This window comes from Amborella trichopoda, chromosome 5 (genome assembly GCF_054954075.1).
Source record: "Amborella trichopoda isolate Santa Cruz 75 chromosome 5, AtrichopodaSantaCruz75HAP2 v2.0, whole genome shotgun sequence".
Classification (NCBI taxonomy): Eukaryota; Viridiplantae; Streptophyta; class Magnoliopsida; order Amborellales; family Amborellaceae; genus Amborella; species Amborella trichopoda.
In genome coordinates, this window is record NC_142340.1 from 39,524,155 (window position 1) to 39,546,819 (window position 22,665).

At 36.2% G+C, this 22,665-nt stretch overlaps 1 protein-coding gene across 4 annotated transcripts; it reads right to left on the minus strand.

Moving 5' to 3' along the window:
* Window positions 1-270: 270 nt before the first annotated feature.
* LOC18433033 (mitochondrial import inner membrane translocase subunit TIM50) lies at window positions 271-21,935 on the minus strand. Of its 4 annotated transcripts, none has more exons than XR_016056251.1 (10): window positions 21,458-21,935; window positions 12,533-12,621; window positions 3,355-3,391; window positions 3,195-3,256; window positions 2,968-3,095; window positions 2,683-2,787; window positions 2,459-2,557; window positions 1,890-2,046; window positions 1,696-1,798; window positions 271-841 (listed from the first exon to the last, which is right to left on the minus strand). XR_016056251.1 is itself a non-coding variant. In XM_006843129.4 (10 exons), the coding sequence occupies exons 1-10, from the start codon at window positions 21,777-21,779 to the stop codon at window positions 790-792; spliced, it is 1,140 nt and encodes a 379-aa protein (XP_006843192.1). In that variant the 5' UTR covers window positions 21,780-21,935; the 3' UTR covers window positions 271-789. The 4 variants fall into 4 exon arrangements, 3 of the variants coding, with proteins under 3 accessions (XP_006843192.1, XP_088723989.1, XP_088723990.1); XM_006843129.4 differs by having other exon boundaries at window positions 2,968-3,081; XM_088867863.1 differs by having other exon boundaries at window positions 2,968-3,081; window positions 3,355-3,433; window positions 21,458-21,872.
* Between the last annotated feature and the right edge of the window lie 730 nt (window positions 21,936-22,665).

Below are 22,665 nucleotides of genomic sequence, written 5' to 3' on the forward strand. Positions count from 1 at the left end.
TTTCTCCGTTCAAACCAAATGTAGTGTAAATCACACAATGCAATAAACCTTTTAATGTGTATGTGAATGTCACTCTTACGATTCAGTTCCATGCTTCTCAATTTTTTTCCATATTGGAACAAACGTACCAAAATTTCAAATATCAGTTACACAACGAATTCAAACATAAGATCAATAGGTTCCATCAACACCATTTCCCCAACTCCTCCCAACCAACTTCCCCCAAAAAAAGGAACGGAAAAAAGGACAAAAGGCACCAACAAACATTCATGCTCGAAAAAGCAGTCAAAGGAAAATAATAATGAAAAAAGAAAAAAACAACATCTACACCTTCAAGGCTAAGCATCGAAATACAAGCCTTCATGGAACATGAATAGAAATCCCGACCTACATGTGATCCCTTAGTACCTTATGAAACAATAACACTCCGATGAGTGGAATGAAATTGCCCGAGAGTTACGGTAGACCCTATTGAATGACAAAGGATAGACTGGACCACATTTACCAATGAATCAAGAGATTTAGATCGATGTATCTCCAGAAGATATAGCATAGGTATATGTTTTTCTTTCGAAAGAAGGAAAGATTTGATATTGACCATAGGAGAATTCTATCAATAGGTAAATTCTCTGACCTCCCACCGTTCACGACATCCCTTGCTTCTCGTTGCGAACGGCTCCTCGGTGGAAGAGTAGAAGCTTTGTTTGTCACACAAACAAACTGCTCATAAATCTGCAAAGTCCATTTTGCTTCATACATGATTTTCAAACGTAGAAACATCCCATTAGTTTAACTTCCCCATTTCCAAAAGCCACCCTGCACCTTCTGCTCAGACCACCTCCTGCATAAATCGGCTTCATGATAAGTTTTGACGTTTATGCAATCAGAACATTGTTCCTTGCATATGCCTAGAGCATTATGCATTGTACACACATGGACATAGAAGAAATCATGCATGCAACCATCCACATGGTGTACATCCCTATATGTATGCGGGAAGAGAGAGAGAGCTAAGGATTCATAGTTTGTAAAGTTTAAAGCATGTATGCCCCAAAATGGTGTTGAACCAAGCTATGAGAAACTTGGAGATAGATTGAAACCAAAGGATAAGAAAATGAAACAAGTGTCAATCACACGAAAATAAAAAACATAACCCAAGTTGTCTATCAAAAACAGGCAATGTGGATTAATGCTTCCAAGGCTATGCAAAAGAGCTCAAAAGAGCTCCAAGAAGACTCTTGGGAAAATTAAGCATCTTTTACCCACCCTTGCATCCCCGACTCCCTGCATTTCTTTCGGAGAAGAAAGAACACAGCAACGCAGAAAAAATCAAGAAAATGAATAAATAAGACTGAAATCACAAAGATCAAGGGGAAGCAAGGCAAATTTTTGAGTATTAGAGATATTCCCTTGGTGGAAAATCGCCAAAAGCTTATTCTTTTATACTCTGAAAGATGTTGCTGTGTGTTTGCCCTAGTGACAACAACTGCTGCCATGTAGGACTCCACTCTAACTTTGGACAAGTTAAACTATGGGGAACACCACAAAAGTTGTAGTAACTTTGTATCTTCCATTGAAAAAAAAAAAGCAAAGCCTTAACCAAAACATATCTAGTAGGAATAGGTTGTACCTGACAACCTACAATAAAACATAGAATTTTAACTTGTAGTCACACGAGGAGAGAATAAAACACACCTTTGATGCTTTCTGCGACGCTCGAGAAATTCTTTCGCAACATCACAACCTTGATATGTTTGAAGAACAGTCCTTATATCAGCTGGTTTATGGCTCCCAACATCTTCAATGAACAAACATATATACATTACAAGACTATGACATTAATAATGTTCACATGCACATTAGGGAAAACACATAAAGGTTGAACTTACATTCAAGAAAAGGTATAAGATCCAAAAGTTGTGTATCATCTGATTCAAGCTTCCATGGCTTGATAGGCACGCAATTTTCAGGTTGCAGACTGTTCTCCAATGCATGCCCACTAACATATAGCACTCGTGAAGGATCTCTATTCAACTTACAAAAGTCCTAAAAGTATCAAATAGAACAAAAAAAACATAATTTTTCCACAAATACTTTAAATGCACATGAAAACAGAACGGTCACGAACAAATCCAATAATGAACTTCTAATGCAAAATTGTGGTGGTGCTATCACCAAAGTCAAAAATCACAGGATCTCATGTGAATTACAACTCATAAGTTGTCGAGGATTGCATCATCGTTGAACACAGAAAAATACCAGGACAGTTCTATAGATTACCTGCATGTGAAATGTCACGAAAGTACCACAATACCTCAATTTCCTTTTAAAGTGACCATTTTACCCAGTCCCCGAGTTTACATACCATATATGGCAAGGGTAATTTAGTACAAAGTTGCACCTAAGGTTATTATTTGCTGCAAACTGAAAATGGTTTATCAGATAGATCATGACATACTCTGTAATGCTTTCCATCGACATATTTGGTCTCTGCTCTTGAAAGCCTGTATCTTATAAGACCCTTTTGATCAAGCCTCGAAATGATAGGGTCAACATACTGCAAGACGGAGAGAAATATAAAATTAGAATACACAACAGATAATAATAGAACAACTCAAATCATGAAAACCATAAAGATTTTGGGAGCGACATAGGAAAAATAAATGGTCGTTAGTACATTACCACACTTTGCTGATCAGAATACACAACTATCTCATAGTACGGAGCAAGGTGCTCTAAGAAATCATCTACTCCAGGTCTTTTAAATGTCCTCCAGCCCCTTTCACGCTATAAAACAAGGATTCAATACTTTTGTTTGTAGCGGAACATATAATTAGGTCCTAAGTAACCCATACTATGGAAATAATAAGAACTGCAATTTAGTGAATATACAGTAGATCAAATTGCAATAGATTTCATATGTTTAAGAGCCATGGGATTTGAAGTTCATATAAAAATTATGCTCACCTTCCAATCAGAGTATACTAATGTCTCATTAAGGTCCAATACCAAAGTGAACTTATGTTGATCAATAGGTAATATATCTGGAAGTAACTTCTCTGATGATGGTTCAGTAAATCCCTATTGCAGAACACCTACTTGCAGTCAGATGATATGCACACAATTTTCTGCATGTACATAAAAGCAAAAACATAAACGAAGAAAAACAGAACAGAAAAACCAGTACTGCTAACCTTAACATGGTCTTCAATGGACTTCCTGAGATCCAAGTACAGTTGTATAGATTTGGCAGGCACTGTAAAGCAAACCATGTAGAAGAGAAAGTAAAGTTACTGGAAATGATACAGATAAAGAGTGTATTATAGCGAAAAACAAAATCAAATTGATATTCACCTGTCACAACTGCATTGTACAAGGACGCCTGCATTTTCTGTTCAAAGGAAGTGCAAACTCTTCATATGCTCACTTCCATCTATGTTGTTAAAAGTAAAATATGATATATGAAGAAAAAACAAAAAAACAATGTAATGAAAATTGATAAAAAGTTGACGAGGGTTAAATATCAAAAAAGTGAAATTGATAAAACCAGGGTTTAAAAAAACGCCGAGTTGAGCCGGACTCTCCCGGTTCAACTCGGGAATCGCCACAGAACAAGCCGGTTCCACACATAAAACGGGAACCGCCCGTGTCTAGAGAGAACCGGGGGGTTTTAAACAGTAAACCGCCCGATGACATCATCAACCGGAGGTTCTGACGTCACCACTCCGACACAGACACGCGAACACGTGCGACAAACGGACACGTGCGACAAGCGGACACGTGCCACATACCACGTGTGAAGTTGCCCTATATTCCGCACGTATACCTTACTTCATATTACATAGGTATTTATAAAGCAAAGTTGAATACCCATCCTTCGATGTGGGATAATTCCCAAAACATCATAAAATGTAAAAAGAATGTAAATATATTCCATTAATCAGCAACTAATAATCACATCCAGTGAGACGGCGTGATGTTATGACTTCTGTTTTTGGCTTTGATGTCCCAAGGTCGAATCCCCTTGGGCGTTACAGTTTGTAGTTTTTGTTGTATATATGTTGTATAGTAGTTTTTGTTGTATATTTTGTAGTTTTTGTTGTATGTATGTTGTATAGTAGTTTTTGTTGTATATAGTGGTATAAATATTTTTGTAAATAATATAAAAGGCATAAAAAAATGAAAAAAAAAAGCGTTAATTTTTTGTATAGCAGTTAATTTTTGTTGTATATAGTGGTATAATTATTTTTGTAAATAGTATGAAAGGCATAAAAATAAAAAATAAGAAGTTTATTCTATTTGAAATCTCCCTCTTTCTACTAATAATCTCTTTCACTAAATTTATTATAGAAACCTAAAAAATTAAATTTTTGAAAAATTGAAGTGTTATTTCCAAAATTTGTATGCGTTTTATTAATTTTTACATTGATAACCAAATCTTTTATTTTATTTATTAATTTTTACATTATAAATCATGTAATGTACTATTTTTTTTACAGTTTTCAATAATACATTTTAAATTAGATAATATTATAAAATATTTTTAATTTGTTATTATTTGTCCAATAAAATAATTATAAAATGTAAACTAATAATTATAATTTCAGTATATAATATTATAATTAGTTAAGTTGTAATAATTTTGGATTATAGTTAGTTTGGTTGTAATAATTTGGGTTTTTTTAGCGGATTAGGGTTGTATAATTATATTTTATCCATGACAATTCTATGATTTTTTTTTTATGTGATACAAATTTAATACTTAAGTTTATACAGGAAAAGAGCATCTCAATATTCACAAATTGATGAAAAAAATGAAAGTTAATAATGTAGTACCCTCATTTTTTATTGGATTCCTAAAAACAACATTTATAATGAATTTTAATAATTTTTTCGGATTTTTTTGAAGCTTTAATCCAACCGATTCCCGATCCGGATCGTCGATTCGTGGATCCGGATCGGTTTTTGAGGTGTCCAATCTGGGTCACCGATCCGCTTTTTAAACAATTGGGTAAAACAATTAACATTGTCGCATATGTTTTACTAAAGGAAGATGAAACACATTCAATCATTCTCAACTATAAACAAGATAATATGATAATGACATTATATAAGTATTTAACATATTCTGGCGAACAGGCCATTCCTTTAAAGAATTGAGGGAGAATCCATAAGCATCCTTATGCAATCATGCATTTATTGTATTACCAACTTCATACAGTTTGAAAAAGATAACAAATAATTGAAATTGTACAATAATAAGGTAAGTTCCAAAGCTGCGTTCAAAACAAAAATCATCATCATCATCATCAAAGCCTTTAACCAACTAATTGGAGTTGGCTACACGAAGCAATCAAAACAAAAATAAAGAAAAAAAATGGACAAAAAAAGGTGATTAGAAATGACATGCTACAACAGTTGTTTAAGTAGACCGATGATCTTCAAATATTTAAATGAAACTTCTGTTCTTTCAAAAGTAAAACCAGAACATCTCAAATATTCAAATCAGCAACACAACTAATTGTTCAAAAAAAGTACCCCAACAAGGTAGTAATCATCATGTGCACAAGCACTAAAAAGCAGATTTCACAAATCGAAGAGTTAGTACTGACCTATATATATATATATAATGGTTGATAAAGTCAGTTTTTGCATACGATCCCCAATGATCTTTTTCCATATTTTAACCATAAATGCTCCACCAGATACAAACCAGAATTTATTAGGGGAGGTCCAAGAAACTAAAATGCCGGGACTCGGAAAATTCCAAGATACAATTTAGTGCCAACAAGCTGACTCCCAGGACACAACCGCCCCGACTAAAATGAATCGAATGAACTTTTAGCTGAACTCTTCAATATCTTTAAAATCACAGTTGTTTACTGGTCTTATTGTCAAATTGATTTTGCGGTCAATAGACCTCAATTTGACACTACACATGTCAAAAGAGAATTTTCAGATCTTAGAGATCGATTCCTTGAAGTCCTTGTTTCCTACTAGTAAGGCTTAAAGAAATTTCAAGGAGAAGAAATCATTTTTTTTAACTTTTTTATTATCATAAATAGGTGATGTGTGAAAGGAGGCCTTTATATATAAAATAAATTATTTAATTATCATAATTAGGTGATGTGTGAAAAGAGGCCATGAAATGTGCAGGTTAAGGGACACATTAAATACTAGAAGGCCACATAAATGTGATGTGTCACCAAGACCTTCTCTAAGGAGAAAGGAGGCTCCAAAATACAAAGAGAAGAAATCATTTATTTAACTTTTTCTTTCCTCATACTCACTCCTTTATATATAAATTTTTATTTTAGTTTTTTGAGAAATCTTTAAAATAAATTATGTAATTATCATAATTAGTTGATGTGTGAAAAGAGGACATGAAATGTGCAGGTTAAAGGACACATTAAATACTAGAAGACCACATAAATGTGACGTGTCACCAAGCCCTTCTTTGAGGAGAAATGAGGCTCCAAAACAATATAAAAATATAAAAGCGAAGAGAATAGTTAAAGACAAACAAAATACTATGTATGAAAGTGGCTAGGCCACATGAGCAAAAGAAAAGTAAGCTCATAGTTGCAAAATTTTGCGGTGAGCTTGTTCACTGTGGTGAAAAAATCATTTACGGTGAAGACTTGTCCACCGCGATGAGAAGGTCTACCACGGTGAAAAAGTCTACCGCTGTGAAAAGTTTGCTTGTGAACCCATAAAATCCGTTTAAAGACTCACGGTGATCAACCACCCATATACATTATCTTTATTTTTCTTTAAATTTTATATAAAGTATATAAACTTCATTGATGTTTCAAACACAAATAACTTAGTAAAATAACACCACCAATCTTTCTTCTTTTTCAAGCTTAACATCACCATCTTATGATCTTGATTTCAAAGCACAGGCTCATATATGTAGTGGGTTATACTAACTCACATTCCATGACTTATGAGCACAATCGGTGATGCCAAAGATGAGTTAAGACCTGTGAGGGATTAGACTAGCCTGATCAGAGTCAGCTTCAATAGATAATATGAAAGTTGGACAGGGTGAACCAGCACTGTATATGCGGTTTTTAATTTTTGTCTATTCTACCAGCTAGAATAGTTACAGAGGTCCAAATACAATAAAATAAACTCAAAATAAATAACAAAGAATGACAAAAGAGGCTCTCACTTGTTGCCACTAATAAAAACTCTTTTATTCAAAAATAAAAAATAACATAAGACTCTTGGGAACAAGATAACAAAAAGACTACAAAGCATAAAGTAAACTGCCAGAAGATTACCTGAACTGGACTTTGCATACCCCACTCCAATTCTTCTCCCCCAATGGCGCCCGGGATCGAGGTCTATCTCAGATCTTCAAAGTATGGGAAACCTTAGGCTATCAACCCTTTTCAAATTTGATAACAATGGTGGAACTAGTTCAAGACTAGGTGTCCATGCTTAAGCTTGGGGATTGCCCCTTTCTTAAACTCCTAGGATTTGGGGCGTGGCCCTCTTTTCTCTTTTAAAATATTATTTTCTATCTTTGGAGGTTAGAGAGAGAGGGTGGCATGCCACCTTGTGAGGGAGAGAGAAATAGATGTAATGTGTAGAGAAAAGGGTTCCCCATTGAGGCTATTTATAGACTTTCTCTAGGGTTAAGGTTTCTAAGGGTTAGTCATCCTTATGAAGAATAGATCCAGAACATTGATCGAAGGATACATGTGGGGTGAGAAATTTTAGCCTTACAATCCTTAGATCAGTCATCATGATTAAAAGAAAAGTGCTAGAACCTTACCCTTCAACTTCCTTAACCTAATCCCGTCAAATAAAATTAATACGGAAAACATATTACTCTTTCTTATCTCTTCCATAAATCTCTTACACGTGCTTTCTTTGAAAATCAAATCTCCTTAATTTTCAAAACCTTCTTATTTTGCTTCAACTTGATTGAGTGCCTCGATGGCCTCAACACAAAATAGGAAACAAATTGCACTGAGGCATGCCACTTTTGGGGTCCATATGTGGGCCCCGCGCAAATTCCCACATGCATATTATGGTGTGCCCCATAGCTCATGATGGGCCCCTGTATATTTTATTATTTATAAAACACATAAAATGATTTTTAGAAAAAGGTAATTAGTTTATTTTTCTCTCTGAATATTTAATATACTAAAAGTTCAGTTTTCACTATTTATAATCCATTTTGAGAAAATAAAATATCCAAAGACTTCTAAAAATTTATTTTATTAATCCAAAAATCATTTAAGATTAAATTAATTAATTCTAAATTAATTTGATGGGATTTGAATCCAACTATGGTAAGGAATATTAATTTTGTTGAAGCACTCCATCTTCTACTATGGATTATAATCCACACTCACTTTCTCAAATTGACCCAGCAGTTCCCACAGTCCATCACAGGGGTTCAGGATTGAACTACAAAAGTCAGTCAATAAGTGAGTGGTCATAATTCTAGTCTATGGATTACAGGTTCTGCCTTAGGGACAAGTTCAAGGTAAAAGACTTGGTGCACACGCAACTCTATGATGCATACGGGGGTCATCTCTTGCACATGTACACGTATCACCCTCGATAGTGATTTGCTTTCCTGATATAGCTATCATATGTGACGGTTCAAAATGAGGCTTTGGCCCTCATCCCTACAGGCCTACCATCACAAACAAGGGTCACGCAGTCCCTCAGTTCACTACCCTGAGCAACTTCAACCTCATCAAGGGATAACTCTATTGACCCTCATCGATTGTACTCTATGGCCAGGTATTTAGGGTTTTGTAATTCGACTGACTTAACTTGTTAAGCCTAGTCAGAATCTCGGCAAACATCATTTGCCAATCTTGGTCCTACCGAACCGTATTCCCACTGGAGTTGTTTGTTCCACGATATCAATATATTGATTACATTCTCTTATAAGGCCTTTAATGGCCACAATTACCCTAGATAATGGGCTTGACTCAATTGAGTCCCAACGGCAAGTCAATTTGAATAAGTCTCCAGATGTTTGGCCAAGTCTAAAATTATGGAGACACATCTAATCTGAATGGCATTCAATGAAATTCCACTTAAAGAGGCAGAAATTAACATAATTGTGATCCCAGGGGACAACAAAAGAAGCGTATAAATACTGGAAAGAGTACCAACCATTGAGGCCAAAAATAGAAGGCTACTCCTAGAAAGGGCTGGGGGAACTGTGGAGAGCCCTGCTCTTATATATTTAATAGTGATAGCAAAAGGAGTTTAGCTGCATTGACCAATTCACTGGATGACCAGATCCTTTTGGTCTTCTAGGATTCTTAAGGGTAACTAGTATTTAAGAAGATAGGGTAGGACATAGGTTGGACTCTTTATTGGGGACTAGTCTATCGGAGGAAGCCAAACCACATGGTCATCATAAGGAAGCTACGAAAATCAAACAAAAGAGAGTCATGAGTGGCACCCTCTATCAGGTTTATCTAAATTTTAAATAAGTTACTCCATCAAAATTTCCTATGAAAGACTACCTACTCCTTACAAGAAATTTACGCCCTCTGAGAATGCAAAAGTCTATTGGTTTGGTATAGCATGGGAAAGGATATGAGCAACAAGGGACCTTGTAGTGTTTTAAGGAGAACCAATCATCCCCTAAGGGAGAAGAAATAAAGGAGAGGAAGTAATTGAAAGTGCGGATTTTTCAGATGGTTAGGATCAGTACTCAAAAACCCCAAGGCAGGAACGGCTCAGTCCCCCACTGTACCAAGTCAGATCAGTGTTCCAATCTGGCTTGGGAGAGTTGGCTTCATTCGGCAAAAAAAAAAGTTAAATTCATTCGGCAAAAAAAAAAGTTAAAAAAAAAACAGATTTTAAAGCTTCCATGCTTAGAACGATTGTTCGATATTTAAATAATTGCTTAAATCAGATTTAAACAATTTTTCATCTGATACTGAAGAATCATATTTACATGAATCCCAAACAAGATTGTTTAAATAAGAAAAGAGATCAATTTAATTAAGATTTAAATCGAATTAATTAGAGTTAAGTCAGATTGAAGAAAACTCAAGAAAAAACAAATTGAAAATTCATAATTCAAATCCCTGATAGTTTAAATTTAATTTTGTTCTTCAGACGGTTTAATCAGATCTAAATTAGAATTATTTGAATAAGTTTGAATGTCCTTTTGAATCAAAACATATTTAAAACATTTGATTTTGGAACAGATTCCAATCAAATACATCGGAATCTGTTTTCTGTTTTTGAAATATGCCAAAAAATCAGCCAAAGAAGAGGTAGATTTCAAATCTGCCCAAAAGTTTCACCAAAATGTCACCTTTGACAAAGAAGGTGTTCTTCTTCCCCTCTCTTCTGATTCATTTGATTTCAAAATCAAAAATCAAGACTTTGACCCAAAATAAATAAAAAAAGGGGTGTACAAAAAGGCAAAGAACTCCCATATGCTGATCGTTTGATTTCAGTGATTTGGGGGTTTTGATCCAAAACTTTTTTATAATAATCCTATAGAGCAATGAGAAATAATCAAAATGCACCAAATTTGGAGATAAAACAAATGAAATATAAGAGAGTATAGGTAAGTTGGCGATAGGGGCTCAAAAGGGGGAAAAATCCCCAATAACTGAATTTCAAGGAATTGCAAGATCCTTGCGGATCAAGTGTTTCCCAACCTTTATATAAAAAATAAGGTAATTCAGTATAAAGAATCACCCTTTTTTAAAAAAATCAGGCCAATCGATTCAGGTGATTTTAAATAAGGAGCTAAATGATGTGGGGACATGGCTCATTTGGGTAACAGTGAAAATGTGGATTATACTGACATTTCTTGCTGGTTTTTATGCGAGTATGAATGATTTTTATTTGGTGTCTTTTTCTTCGGGTAGTGGGTGGGGGGATGAAAGTTTTGTTACCGAGCATAGAGCTTTATAAAACATGTACATATACCTAATTGATCATTTTTCAGTGAAGTTTTCAGGCCATATAGATAACATTTCTGTGTTAGATGGGCAGATTCGGATGACAAATGTATATTATGTGGAACAAAATGTCATCATCATCATCATCCAAGCCTTATCCCAACTATTTGGGATCAGCTACATGAATCTAGTTCATCAAAACTCTTCTCTACCAACAGCCATAGCATCAGTAACATTAAAGATTCATTATAAAATGTAGCAAAGTTTACTGTTGGCTGCGTACCTAATACAACCCTCTTTTACCCAAACTTGAGACGGGTTAAGGGAAAGTTTACAGTCCTCACCCTTATCAAATGCATCAAATGTATATTATGTGGAACCAAATGTCGTCATCATCATCATTCAAGCATTATCCCAATTATTTTGGGTCAACTACATGAATCCAGTTCCTCAAAACTCTTATCTACCAATGGTCATATCATCAGTAAGATTCAAGATTCATGATAAAATGTGGCAAAGTTTAATGTTGGCTGCCTACCTAATGCAACCTTCCTTTACCCAAGCTTAGGACAAGTTAAAGGAAAGTTTACAATCCTCACCCTTATTTTGAGTCAATCTAATTTTCATATATTGCTTCTCTCGATGATAAACACCAACCAAAAAATTATCAAGGCATGCCAATCACTTCCATAACATCCCCATACCAACATTTTGCCCTGGCTACAAATCAAGGCTAAATTGTCCTCTCATGCCCTATTTCAAAGAACGACCTCTCCCTTCTCCACTCTCATATAGTTATGTTCTTCTCATCCCCAACCTAGTAGCATGAGATGAATGAAAAACATGAAATGTCAGACAAGCACCTAGAATGAAAAAACTCCTTACAAGTTGTGTACAATTATGCACATCTGTGCACACATATTAGTGCATGTTTATAAAAGCATCCATGCCCACACTTGTGTTGTTTTGTGTGTGGGTGTGGGTGTGGGTGTGGGTGTGTGAGTGAGAGAGAGAGAGAGAGTGAGAGAGATCCTCATATGAAATTTGAGCAGTCATAAAAAGATCTTTCCCAAATCCGCAACACCTTTAATGGGTGCAAAAGAACATATTCGCTTGCAAATCAGAATGTTATTCACCAGTTGCATTTTGGCACAAAATGTAGAAACCCCAAAATTTGGATGAAGGAATGCAAGCTAACATACATTGAACCAAAGCGACACAAGCTAATTATGTGATGAAATCCATGTTTTTATTGATCCATGTAAGTGATGCAAGTTAAGTTCACCTTCTTTTACTTATCAAAAGGGAATTTAGGTTAACAAGCTGCTTATCTTTTTTTCTTTTTTTTTTTTGATAATGTTAACATTGTATTACTATAACAAGCTGTTTATCTTCATATCAAAATATAATAATTAGGTAAGGTTAATCTTCATCTAGAAATCACACCCTACATGGAGAATTATATCCCGCAAGGGCATGCCAAGACAAGAATGCAAACAATGTACTCTGCAAAAAAGCAGAAGCATAAACTAGCTTTTATTTCAATTCAAGCAGAAAAATAGTTTTAATTCTAATTAAAGAAATATTTTTCCACAAATAACAACAACTTTCATTCCACTCACATCGAAGATCGAACCATCACCATCGACAGTGTAATTTGTTGGATTCCGTAGCGCAGCTGTCTTTTGCTCCACTTCCTCCAGAGAATATGCTGTGATTGTAAATAAATTTTTTTAGTACATAGACAACTGAACCAAAGTCGCATGCGAAAAGAAAAAGTATAAACTTATCAAATAAATTGAAAGGGTGCCATAACCAACTAAGAAATGTTTCTTTTTCCTTTTATTATTGTTACAAGAGGAAGCTGCTAAATCAAAGCTGCCCAGGGGCATACAAACTGAGATGTATACAGTTAGGGAAAGAAAACCAAAACACCAATGCATCATGAAGGATCTGGGAGGCACGGTCCTACAAAGAGGGTACTCCTATCGTGGGATATGCTGAAAAGTACCTAGCTTATTTTGAAAATATCCATGTACTTCATCCATGATGTTGGATAATCTCCATGGGGGTTCACCTCCCTCTCAGCCCATCGAATAATGTTAAAAGAATCTCCTAGCACATGAAGAGGATCTGTGAAAGATCTGAAAAAGATGTTGCACCCAGGTGAGGCCCAATGCTCAGCCCATTGGACCTCTATATTCATTGCAACTAAACATGGTCTATAATAACTCCCCAAAGAGCTGATGGACCTGGATTACAGATGGAGCTCCCATAAAATTAAGCTTGAGCATTTCTAATGGTGGCTTACTCCATAAGATATGGACAGGGTTTTCTAGCACCCATCACCACCTTCGATCTTCTTACCAGATCCACTACTTGTAAACCCCAAATTCTTTACTAGCCAATACATTATCACACCCTGTAATCTCGTAACCGTAGATCTAGCTTTGGATACTTTTCCTCATGGATTCACTTGTTTCATTCAGATCAAATACACAAAGGATAGCAGGAAAAGTAAGCTTCCAGAAAATAATGGCCTTCTATCGGGATGTCAACTGAAGAACAAACCCCAAATTGATTTAGGACGGACCCCGAGGTATCCCAAAGAGATTTCTCTTTAGCATGTTTGGTCAGATCATCCTAGCAAAAGGGCAATGCAAGAACAAGTGGTCTACCCTTTCTTCTGCAGCATGGCACATTAGAAAAACATTAGGTAATTGTGCACTCTATGTTGTAAGTGGTACAGGGTTGGAGCTTTGTCTAACACATCTAGCCAGCATTAGGCCATATCATAACAATCTAGGGTTACTAGGGGTATCCCAAACCATATAACCCCTAGATTGGGACTATAGTTGTTGGAAATGCCTGTGATTCCGATTCACTTCAGGAATCCGAATCGTGTGTGCCAAATGATTCCTAATCTCGAAATCGCCACAATACAATGAAAATTATCGAAGGTATGATTCTCAATAATTGGAATTGCAATCCAATAAAATACGAATCAAGATTCCTAGATGTAGGAATCGATATTTCATCATGTAGGAATTGAGTTTCCTTCCTTTCAGGAATCGCACATGACCCCACACCATTTAATGGCTTCTCGAATAGCAATCCGATGAAATAGGAATCGTAATTTCTACATTACTAGAATCATTGCCCCAACGACTTGGATTCAAAATTCCCATAATTCAAGAATCACGCGCCAAATAATTAAGGAATCACACGCCAATCCCCTCCGGTAAACGAGAGAAGTATTTTGCGAGGAAAGATTTAAATTTTTACATTTTTTACAAGCTTGAAATCTAAGACAATTACCAAGGGCAACCATATTATGTGGATCGATATTTTTGTCACCACTGCCAAGCAATGGACTCAAGCTACCAAGAGCCCTTTAACATATCTCTCCACGCAACAAGGTCGAGCTCCCTTTATATCCTTTCTTGGAGTTTATAACAGCAATAAAGCGAAATAAAAATTCTCAATCTCTATTAAATGTAGCTTTTAAAAGTAGTAATTTGATTTTAATTGAATTTCTCCAATTTAAGGATGAATTTGACCCAAAACAGCCCATAGGATATCTTAGTACCATCATTATCAAACATTATTAAGTTTGAAGTAACAATTCTTTTAATGAGCATCAATAATAAGCATTTGGTTATTGCAAGCATCCAATAAGAACGTCTTACCATGAGGTGGGGCTGCCACCGACCACATGATTTATAGATTGATAAATCTATTGGGTAACTTGGCAGAGATTACTGTACATGGATTCATCTCAAAAGTTTATTAAGGTTTTTTGGCTCTCACAACATCATAGTCCCGAAACCTAGATAATGGGTAACAACCTTGTATAAAAATGTAATATAATACGCAAGGGTTCCTGGAACTCCTCTGGTAACATAGAATGGGCTCTTGGAGCTCCTCCGGCAACATGCAATTTATGAACGTATTTCATTCAACATTTGAGATTGAATCTTGATTTTGTGTCATTAAAACTTGATTTGATGTTGATCGAAACAATGTTTGGTGCATTTACAAACTGCGTCTAGTGACGATATAGATCTAGCTTCCAAAGAACATAGATTCGGGATTCCTAAAAAATTGGAATCAATTTCTCGCACACACTAAATCACATTGTTGTGCAACTATGAATCGCAAATTCTGCAGGATGGAATCTTGATTCCAAGCTTCCTAGAATAGAGATTCTAATAATAACCTCAAATGCGTTTCAAGGAACTTGAAAACATGATTCCTCTCTTCCAAAATCGCGTTTCATCCTGGGAACCACGGAATCCCGACCTCAGTACACGATTCGGGTGATTGTAATTGGAACCAAATCCCCAAAATAACATTTGGTACATGATTTCACTGAGAAAGCACCCCTCCAAGCAGCGTGTACAAGTTTGTCAAGGTCAGTTCGATGGATACATAAAGCAATGATTAAAAAAGCAGCCCGCTTAGTGCCTAGGTGGTCGCCTAGGAGGACAAAGGGGTCCTAGGCACATCACCAGGCCTAGGCGGGCTCCCTGGGCAGCCGCCTAGGCCCATGGGTGCCTACCGCTGACACCCAACCCTTAGAAGCTGCCCAAGGCCTGTGCTCTACCCAGCAGCGAAAAATTCCCCTCATGGAGCGGCATTTTGGGATTTGTTTTTTAATTTTTAGGTTGTAGATAGGGGGATTCAGGTTCATATGCAACCTAAACCCCATCCAAAAAAGAAAAATTCAAAAAGTTGAGATTCTGTAATTTCTATAAGGACGAAGGATTTCTCAAAGTTTTAATAAATTGATCCAAAAATCTCCCTTTGAGTTTGGATTTACAGTTTAGATTCAAAAACATCTCAAAGGTGGAAATTTGAAGATCGAGCAATCAAGGTTAGTGAAAATTTTTGTTTTTAAGATTGCCTAGGTTAATTTGAGATGTCCTCTTCATGTTCTAATAAAAGTGTTGATCCACATTGGAAATAAGGCTAAACCTGAATCCTTTAGATAAAAATTGCATAAGATGCAATTATTGTAAGAAGGATACAAATAGGGGTATAAACCAGTTCAAGAAACATCTCGCTGGTATCAGGGGGGGTGTTGCCCCATGAAAAAAAGTTCATGATGTGATTAGGTATATTAATATAATAAACAAGAAAAAAGAGGAAACAGAGACATGCATTACAAAGCTAAGGCCTAGGGTTCTTGTTAATTATGATGATGATAGTGATGCGAAAGGGTATGATGAGGTGGAGAAGCTTACTATGTCCCAGATGGGGAAAGGAAAGGGAGCTGCAATTGATTCTGGGAATGAGGGGCCTAAGAGGCCTAGAGGGCCTAAGGATTCCCTTTTGCTCTGGCCTGACCCTAAGGTTGTAGTTTTGAGAAATAAAGAAGCAAACAACCATTTGAAAACAAAATCAAGAAGCAAGAGAGACTCAGGACATCGATCGGTGGTTTATGAGGCGAGCATTCCTTTCAATGCTGCTTGCCTAAGCAGCTTCTACACCGTTGCAGTGGCAATTGGCCAAATTGGGCCTGGGTTGAAGCCCCCAACCCCATATCAGCTTCCAGAGCCTCTTTTAACAAAAGAGGTGAATGTCACAAGGGAGATTGTGGAGTCACAGAAGGATGCATGGGCTCAATGTGAGGTTTTTGTTATGGCTAATACTTGGAGTGACAAAAAAAGGAGAAGTCGAATGAGTTTATTAGTGAATTGGCCTTTACGGCTTCTTTTTCTTGTTTTTTAGGTCTATTGATGCCTCTGATGATAGTCATGATGCCTGTTACATATTTAATGTGGCATGTTATATAGGTTGTTACAGATAATGTTGATCCTAATGTTATTGCTGCTAATTTGGTGTACATAGCCTACCCTTATATCTTTTGGACACCATGTGCAGCACACTGTATAGACCTCATGCTTGAGGCTATTGGAGGTTTGAGATAGATTGTAGGTGCAGTTAAGAAGGCTAAGTCAGTTACAGCTTTCATTTATAGTCACACCCTCACCTTCAGCATGATGTGCAGATCAAGAGATTTGCGTCTTGGTACCTATATCTACATAGCATACATTGGAGGAGAGTCCAGTTGAGGCAGCTGTTCACCTCTGATGATTGGAGAGCATGCAAAGTGGGCAGGGATCAGAAAGGGAAGAAGGTGAGAGATATTGTGGGCACCCACCCACCTAGGTGGGTTCCGTACAACCTAAGCGGGGTGCAAGCCCTAGGCGGCCGCCCTGGGCTGGGCGCTAGGCACCCGCCTAGGCGAGTTCCGTACCACCTAGGCAGCCACCCGGGGACTGCCACCCAGATTGGCCGCCTAGGCATGGGCGATGCTCTCAAGACTTCTAGACCGCCTAGGCGCTGGGGGTACACTTTTTGAATCATTGTGAGCTAATAAGTTATAAGCGCACATTGAAGTCTTTTAGGAGTCCAATGGCAGTGAGACAAAGGACCAAAATTCATCCAGGCAACAATATACTTAACCCAATCTTCAGGTTCAAGTTTCATGTTTGTTATTTGTTTTTTATATTTTATATATATCATAATTTATAATCAATTTGCAGCCAATTGGTGGTGCCAACATGGGTGTAATGCACCAAACTTACAAAAGTTGGCCATTCGAATCAAGAGCCTAACCACTACCTTGTCCGACTGTGAGTGAATTGAAGTACTTTTGAGATGGTAATTTAATTATTAGTTTACATTTTACTAATTTGTATTAGTAATTACTAATTAGTGATTTCTTTGTCAATTATAAATTTGTAATATTAATTAGTTTCATTTGAGTTTCTAGATTCATACAAAGAAAAGAAACAAGCTTGAATCAAAGAGGCTCAAGGATCTAGTTTATATAGTTTATATGAAGTTCAATCAATACTCGAAGGAGAGTTTGCTAAGAGAGATTGAGAGACCCCTCTCAGATCAAAAAACATGGATAATGCCATGGAGTGGTTGGTTGATGATGATGAGGTCAAAGGGCATGAAGGATTGACATGGGATATAGTCATCAAGGCTCAGGGATAGCAGTCGACCCCCTTAGGGCCACTAGATCTTCTTCACAAAGGACGAGGGTGACGGAGGAAGAGGAGGAAGCAGAGGCAGATTCAAAAGAGACAGAGGAGGACGGCCATTATGCTTAGGAGGGAGATGATTTCAATGATGATGGGCTCAACTCCGATGAATATGATGCAGCTGACCCTACCTTTTTTTATGATGATTGATTAGTGATGACTGAAAACTTCTTAGAGTCTTTTCTTCCATTTTTCTCTACGTCCTCTTATGTGTATGTAGGGACTATGGATATGGAGTATGGAGGAGTGTACATGGATTGTGGATTATGGACATTTGATATGTCCTATGTGCTATTTCTTTCCTCTTCTTGATGATGAATTGATGTCTAGATTTGAAAATTTTGTATATTTGATTATATTTTCCTATTTCTATTGTGTCTATGGAGTCTATTTAGTATAGACAATGGTATGGAGTATGGACTAATAGTCTGAAATGTATGGATTATGGAGTAATCAACCATAGATGGACTATATGTTATGTATTTTTAATGTGTTATATGTCTCAATATGTTTTAGTTGTTACACATAATCTGGCCCTAAAACAGTTGGATATAACACCCTCCTATGCTTCATAATCTACCTACGCGGCTTAGACCCCCCAACTGCCAAGGTGCCACCCAGTGTTTTATGTTTCCTTTCGATCATTTAACTTGTTGCAAGAGATTGGATACCATATCAATCCATCCTAACGTCTTTAATATACTATCTAAATTTTGCATCCCGCACAAGTATGATTCCAAATGTACTAAGGAAGGAGTGTCTCTACACACCACATATCTTCCCAATTTGATTTTCAGTGTCCTCTCCAAACTCTAATTAGGAACCCTTCCCAAAATGTTGTGCCCATAAAAATGATACCCATCCAAGGTCAAATATCCTAGGTTCTCTGCTAGGAGAGCAGATTCTCCATCCCTTGCGCTCATTCCCATATTTAGAAATGATAATCATATTTCTTTGCGATTTGTCCTAGTAGTAAAGCACCAATGCCATTTCCCAATCAAAACTTCACTAATTATATTGGATTTTAGGCGCTTAACCCTAAGCCCCTAAACTTGTTTAGGCATGCATACTCCTCCCACTTCACCAAGTCGTCAGAGTATCTCTACCATAAAAATTCCACAGCATGGCACTGGGTACTTGGAAAAGAGCCATGCAATAATAGATCGTATGGAACTCAATGTTGTATTAATCAATGTGACCCTTCCATTATAGAGAGAAACATTTCTTTCCATGGCCCAAAAAATTTTACTAGCCTTTCAATCACTGGATCCCAAATATTTTTGTTGTTCCTACCTAGACATAGTTAGAAACCTAAAAATATATTTAGGAGCTTTAGAGCAAAATAATGACAGCACAAGGACGAACTGATGATAGATAAAACAGAAAAAACAAAAAAAAATGAAACAAAGCTCAATGCAAAACAATTAGCTAATTAATGAAATAAAGGTACTGGATGAGTTGAAACGGGTTTACATAGCTTATCACTGGATCACTACAGTAAGATAACATTTACTGTATACTACCAACACAAAATTTGCCACATGAACCTTCTTGACAAGAAAAGGAGTAAGTTCATCAATATGAACAGCACCATGACAATTAAAACAACTCAACAAACCACGCCCCAAACGTTTTAGCAAGACTTCAAAGAAACCAAGAGTTCCTTTAAATTGCAGCAAATATATCTCATTTTTGCACTTTATACTACCAACATAAAGTTCTCCACATGATCCTTTTTGACAAGAAAGGAGCAAGTTCAATACTATGAACAGCACCATAACAATTTAAACAACTCAACAAATCACACCCCTAACATCAAAGAAACCAAGATTGCCTTTAAATGACAGATGTATCTCATTTCTGCACCAAAAGAAAGCAACGAAGTGAAATAATAAAATACATGTGATGGAAAAACCAATAGAATAAACACCATAACCCTAGCATACCAATCAAAATATTCAAAAAAGATAATGCATAAAGACAGATTAGTAAATGTGATAAGAAAAATTCACGGCTTATAATGTCCAATCAGGAGACTTATGCATGCTAAAACTTAAAATCAAGCACCAACATGGCAGATTTCACTTGTAGTTCAATAAAAACCTGCAGAGATGGAGTTGAGTTGACAAAGGATTCGTGGATTCCATATAGTTCCTACCTCTTTTTAAGTTACGTGTGGCAATAGCAGAGGAAGTGAAAATTTGTAACAATCTGAGGTTGAAATTAAACCTTCTTCATATCAAAGCAAAAGGCAATAGCAAACTCAAGCAAGAAGCATAAACCCACTTTTGATATTCATTGAACTTACTATTGTGGAAGCTGAGTCCATGCACACTCAGTTTCTATTGTACGTCCAAACATGGACCTTCCAAGTTAGGTTAATGGGCAAATAAAAGAGAGTCAGCATGTTTAAAACACTGGCTCAAATCAACATTGTGCTAATTTTCTACAAAACAAAACTGAGGAAAACAATAGAACAATTGAATAAGAAGATAAATCAAAAGAACTAAATCATCATATGTGGTTAAAATCATAATTTTCCAAAAATCTCCATCATATTCAATAGGGATCACAAAACCCACTTCAGCCACGCAGGCAGAAAAATAAATAAATACAAAAGAAAACCTTCTTAAACCACAATTTAATCAAATTGACGCCAACATAAAGCTCTCATAACATGGACAAATCAATCACTTGGGGGACAACAGCACTAAGGAACTCCACAGACCCGCAGAAATAAAAACAGTAAAACAATGAAGGAGAAAAACTAACTGCATATAATCAGCTTAATCACAACTATGCTTGAATATCAGTAATGACTCCCACATCAGCGAGAAATATTGATTATGTCATAGTTTTAGGTTAAAATGAAACTAGAAAACAAAATGGGTTTGTATACCATATAACCATTTACCTTTGGTACAAGGAGGCCACAATCCCCTACAACAAAGAGATATGAAATCTAACAGCTTGGGTACATCGCAAAATTCCAAAAAAAAAAAGTTCTTTGGAACTTTGAGCCTGGTCAACGGAATAAAGGCAGCCGCCCAATTTCACGTCTACTGGTCAAGATTAATTGTGACCTCTATGTCCCAAAACAATATTACCATCCAAGAAAGGATGATCCCAAGCGATAGAAGAATTCAGCATAAACCTTCAATAAATCACGTTATAATAAAAAAAAGAATAAAATAGAACAAAAACTAACAAAACACTGCAATAATTCAAAGAGGAATGGGGAAACAGGAAATAGAATTATGGCCATATGTTCTTCATCAATTATCACATTCAATCCAACTTATAATAGCAAACATAACAATGATTTACAGGAAAAACAGAAAATAATTCATCCATAAAGTGTCACGGTAATTGATAATACAAAAGATAAATAATTCAAAGAAACAGGAACATGATATGGAACTGAAAAAATCCATATTATACTTTGAAAAAAATAAACTATTAGACTGTGACAAAACTATATCAACTTACCATACGTAGCATACGAACCAGCAGCCACACCACCAGTTAGGGCACTGAAAACACAGAACTTTAGAAAGCTCCAACCCTTCTTCGTACCATTTGGGGTGGAGGACTCTATTACTTGCTCCTTTGAAGCCTGATCCATTACTTGTTCAGTTTGATAAGCATTAAGCCGCTCGTCATGAAAATTGCGTTCTTTTAGAGTAGAGTAAATCGCCATTAAAGGCACCTTTGAAACGTCATGAGGAGCAGAGAAACCCCAAGTAAAAATCCTAACCCTAGAATAGGAAAGAAGCCCGGATTGCAATAACCTTGACGGAGAAGCAACCATTTTTTAGCAGAGAAAGGTCTTCGGAGTTTTTCCAGGGTTCCTAATTTAAAATGGCCATTTATTTATTGCTTTAGGCAATTCGTCCCTGAAAACTAAAGGGTGCGGTTTGTATAGAGCCGAGGCTCTAAACAATCAAAGTAGAGCGTACCGTCGAATAGTGTCGAGAAATGTGGTTTCATCTCTAATCATAAAATTTAAAGTTTGGAAAATAATGTAGATTAAACAATTCTATGAAAATTAGATAATCTTAAAAATTGATTATCCGAAAATGCAATATCATATACACTATTTTCAAAACTTGAAATCTATTTTTTTCTCACGTCTATGAATATTGATAATAAGATGATCAATTTGAAGATAATTGAGCATCAAAACAACATCTTGTGGTGAAATTTTTTAGGTGGGCCTCAATTTGATTATTTAGAGCCTCAACTCTATATAAACTTTTGAGAAAAATACCTCTATATCTCCTATTTTTAGGTTTTCTTTCACGATAAATTCAAGGTTTTAACCGACATCTTGGAGCATAAAAATTGTAGATTTTATTTTTTCTAACCCTAAGCTACTTTAAATCTGTTTTATTTAGGTCAAACAAATTTAAAAAGACATATCTTTTCTAAAAGTTATCCTCTCAAGCTTCTTTCTCTCTCCTCGTGTCTTTTTTTCTCCTCATCTTTTCCATCTCTAACCCCTCACACTCTCTCCTGTTGCTCTCTCTTCATATTTCCCATCTCTCTCCCCTTACTCTCTCTCCTCCAAATACACATTAAATATATAGAGAGAAAAAGAGAACGCAAGCTTGAATCCCTCTCTCTCCTGCCTTTTTTCTTACTAAACCATTTCCCTTCCTTCTAAACCTCCTCTACTTTCCATCCATGTCTTTGGT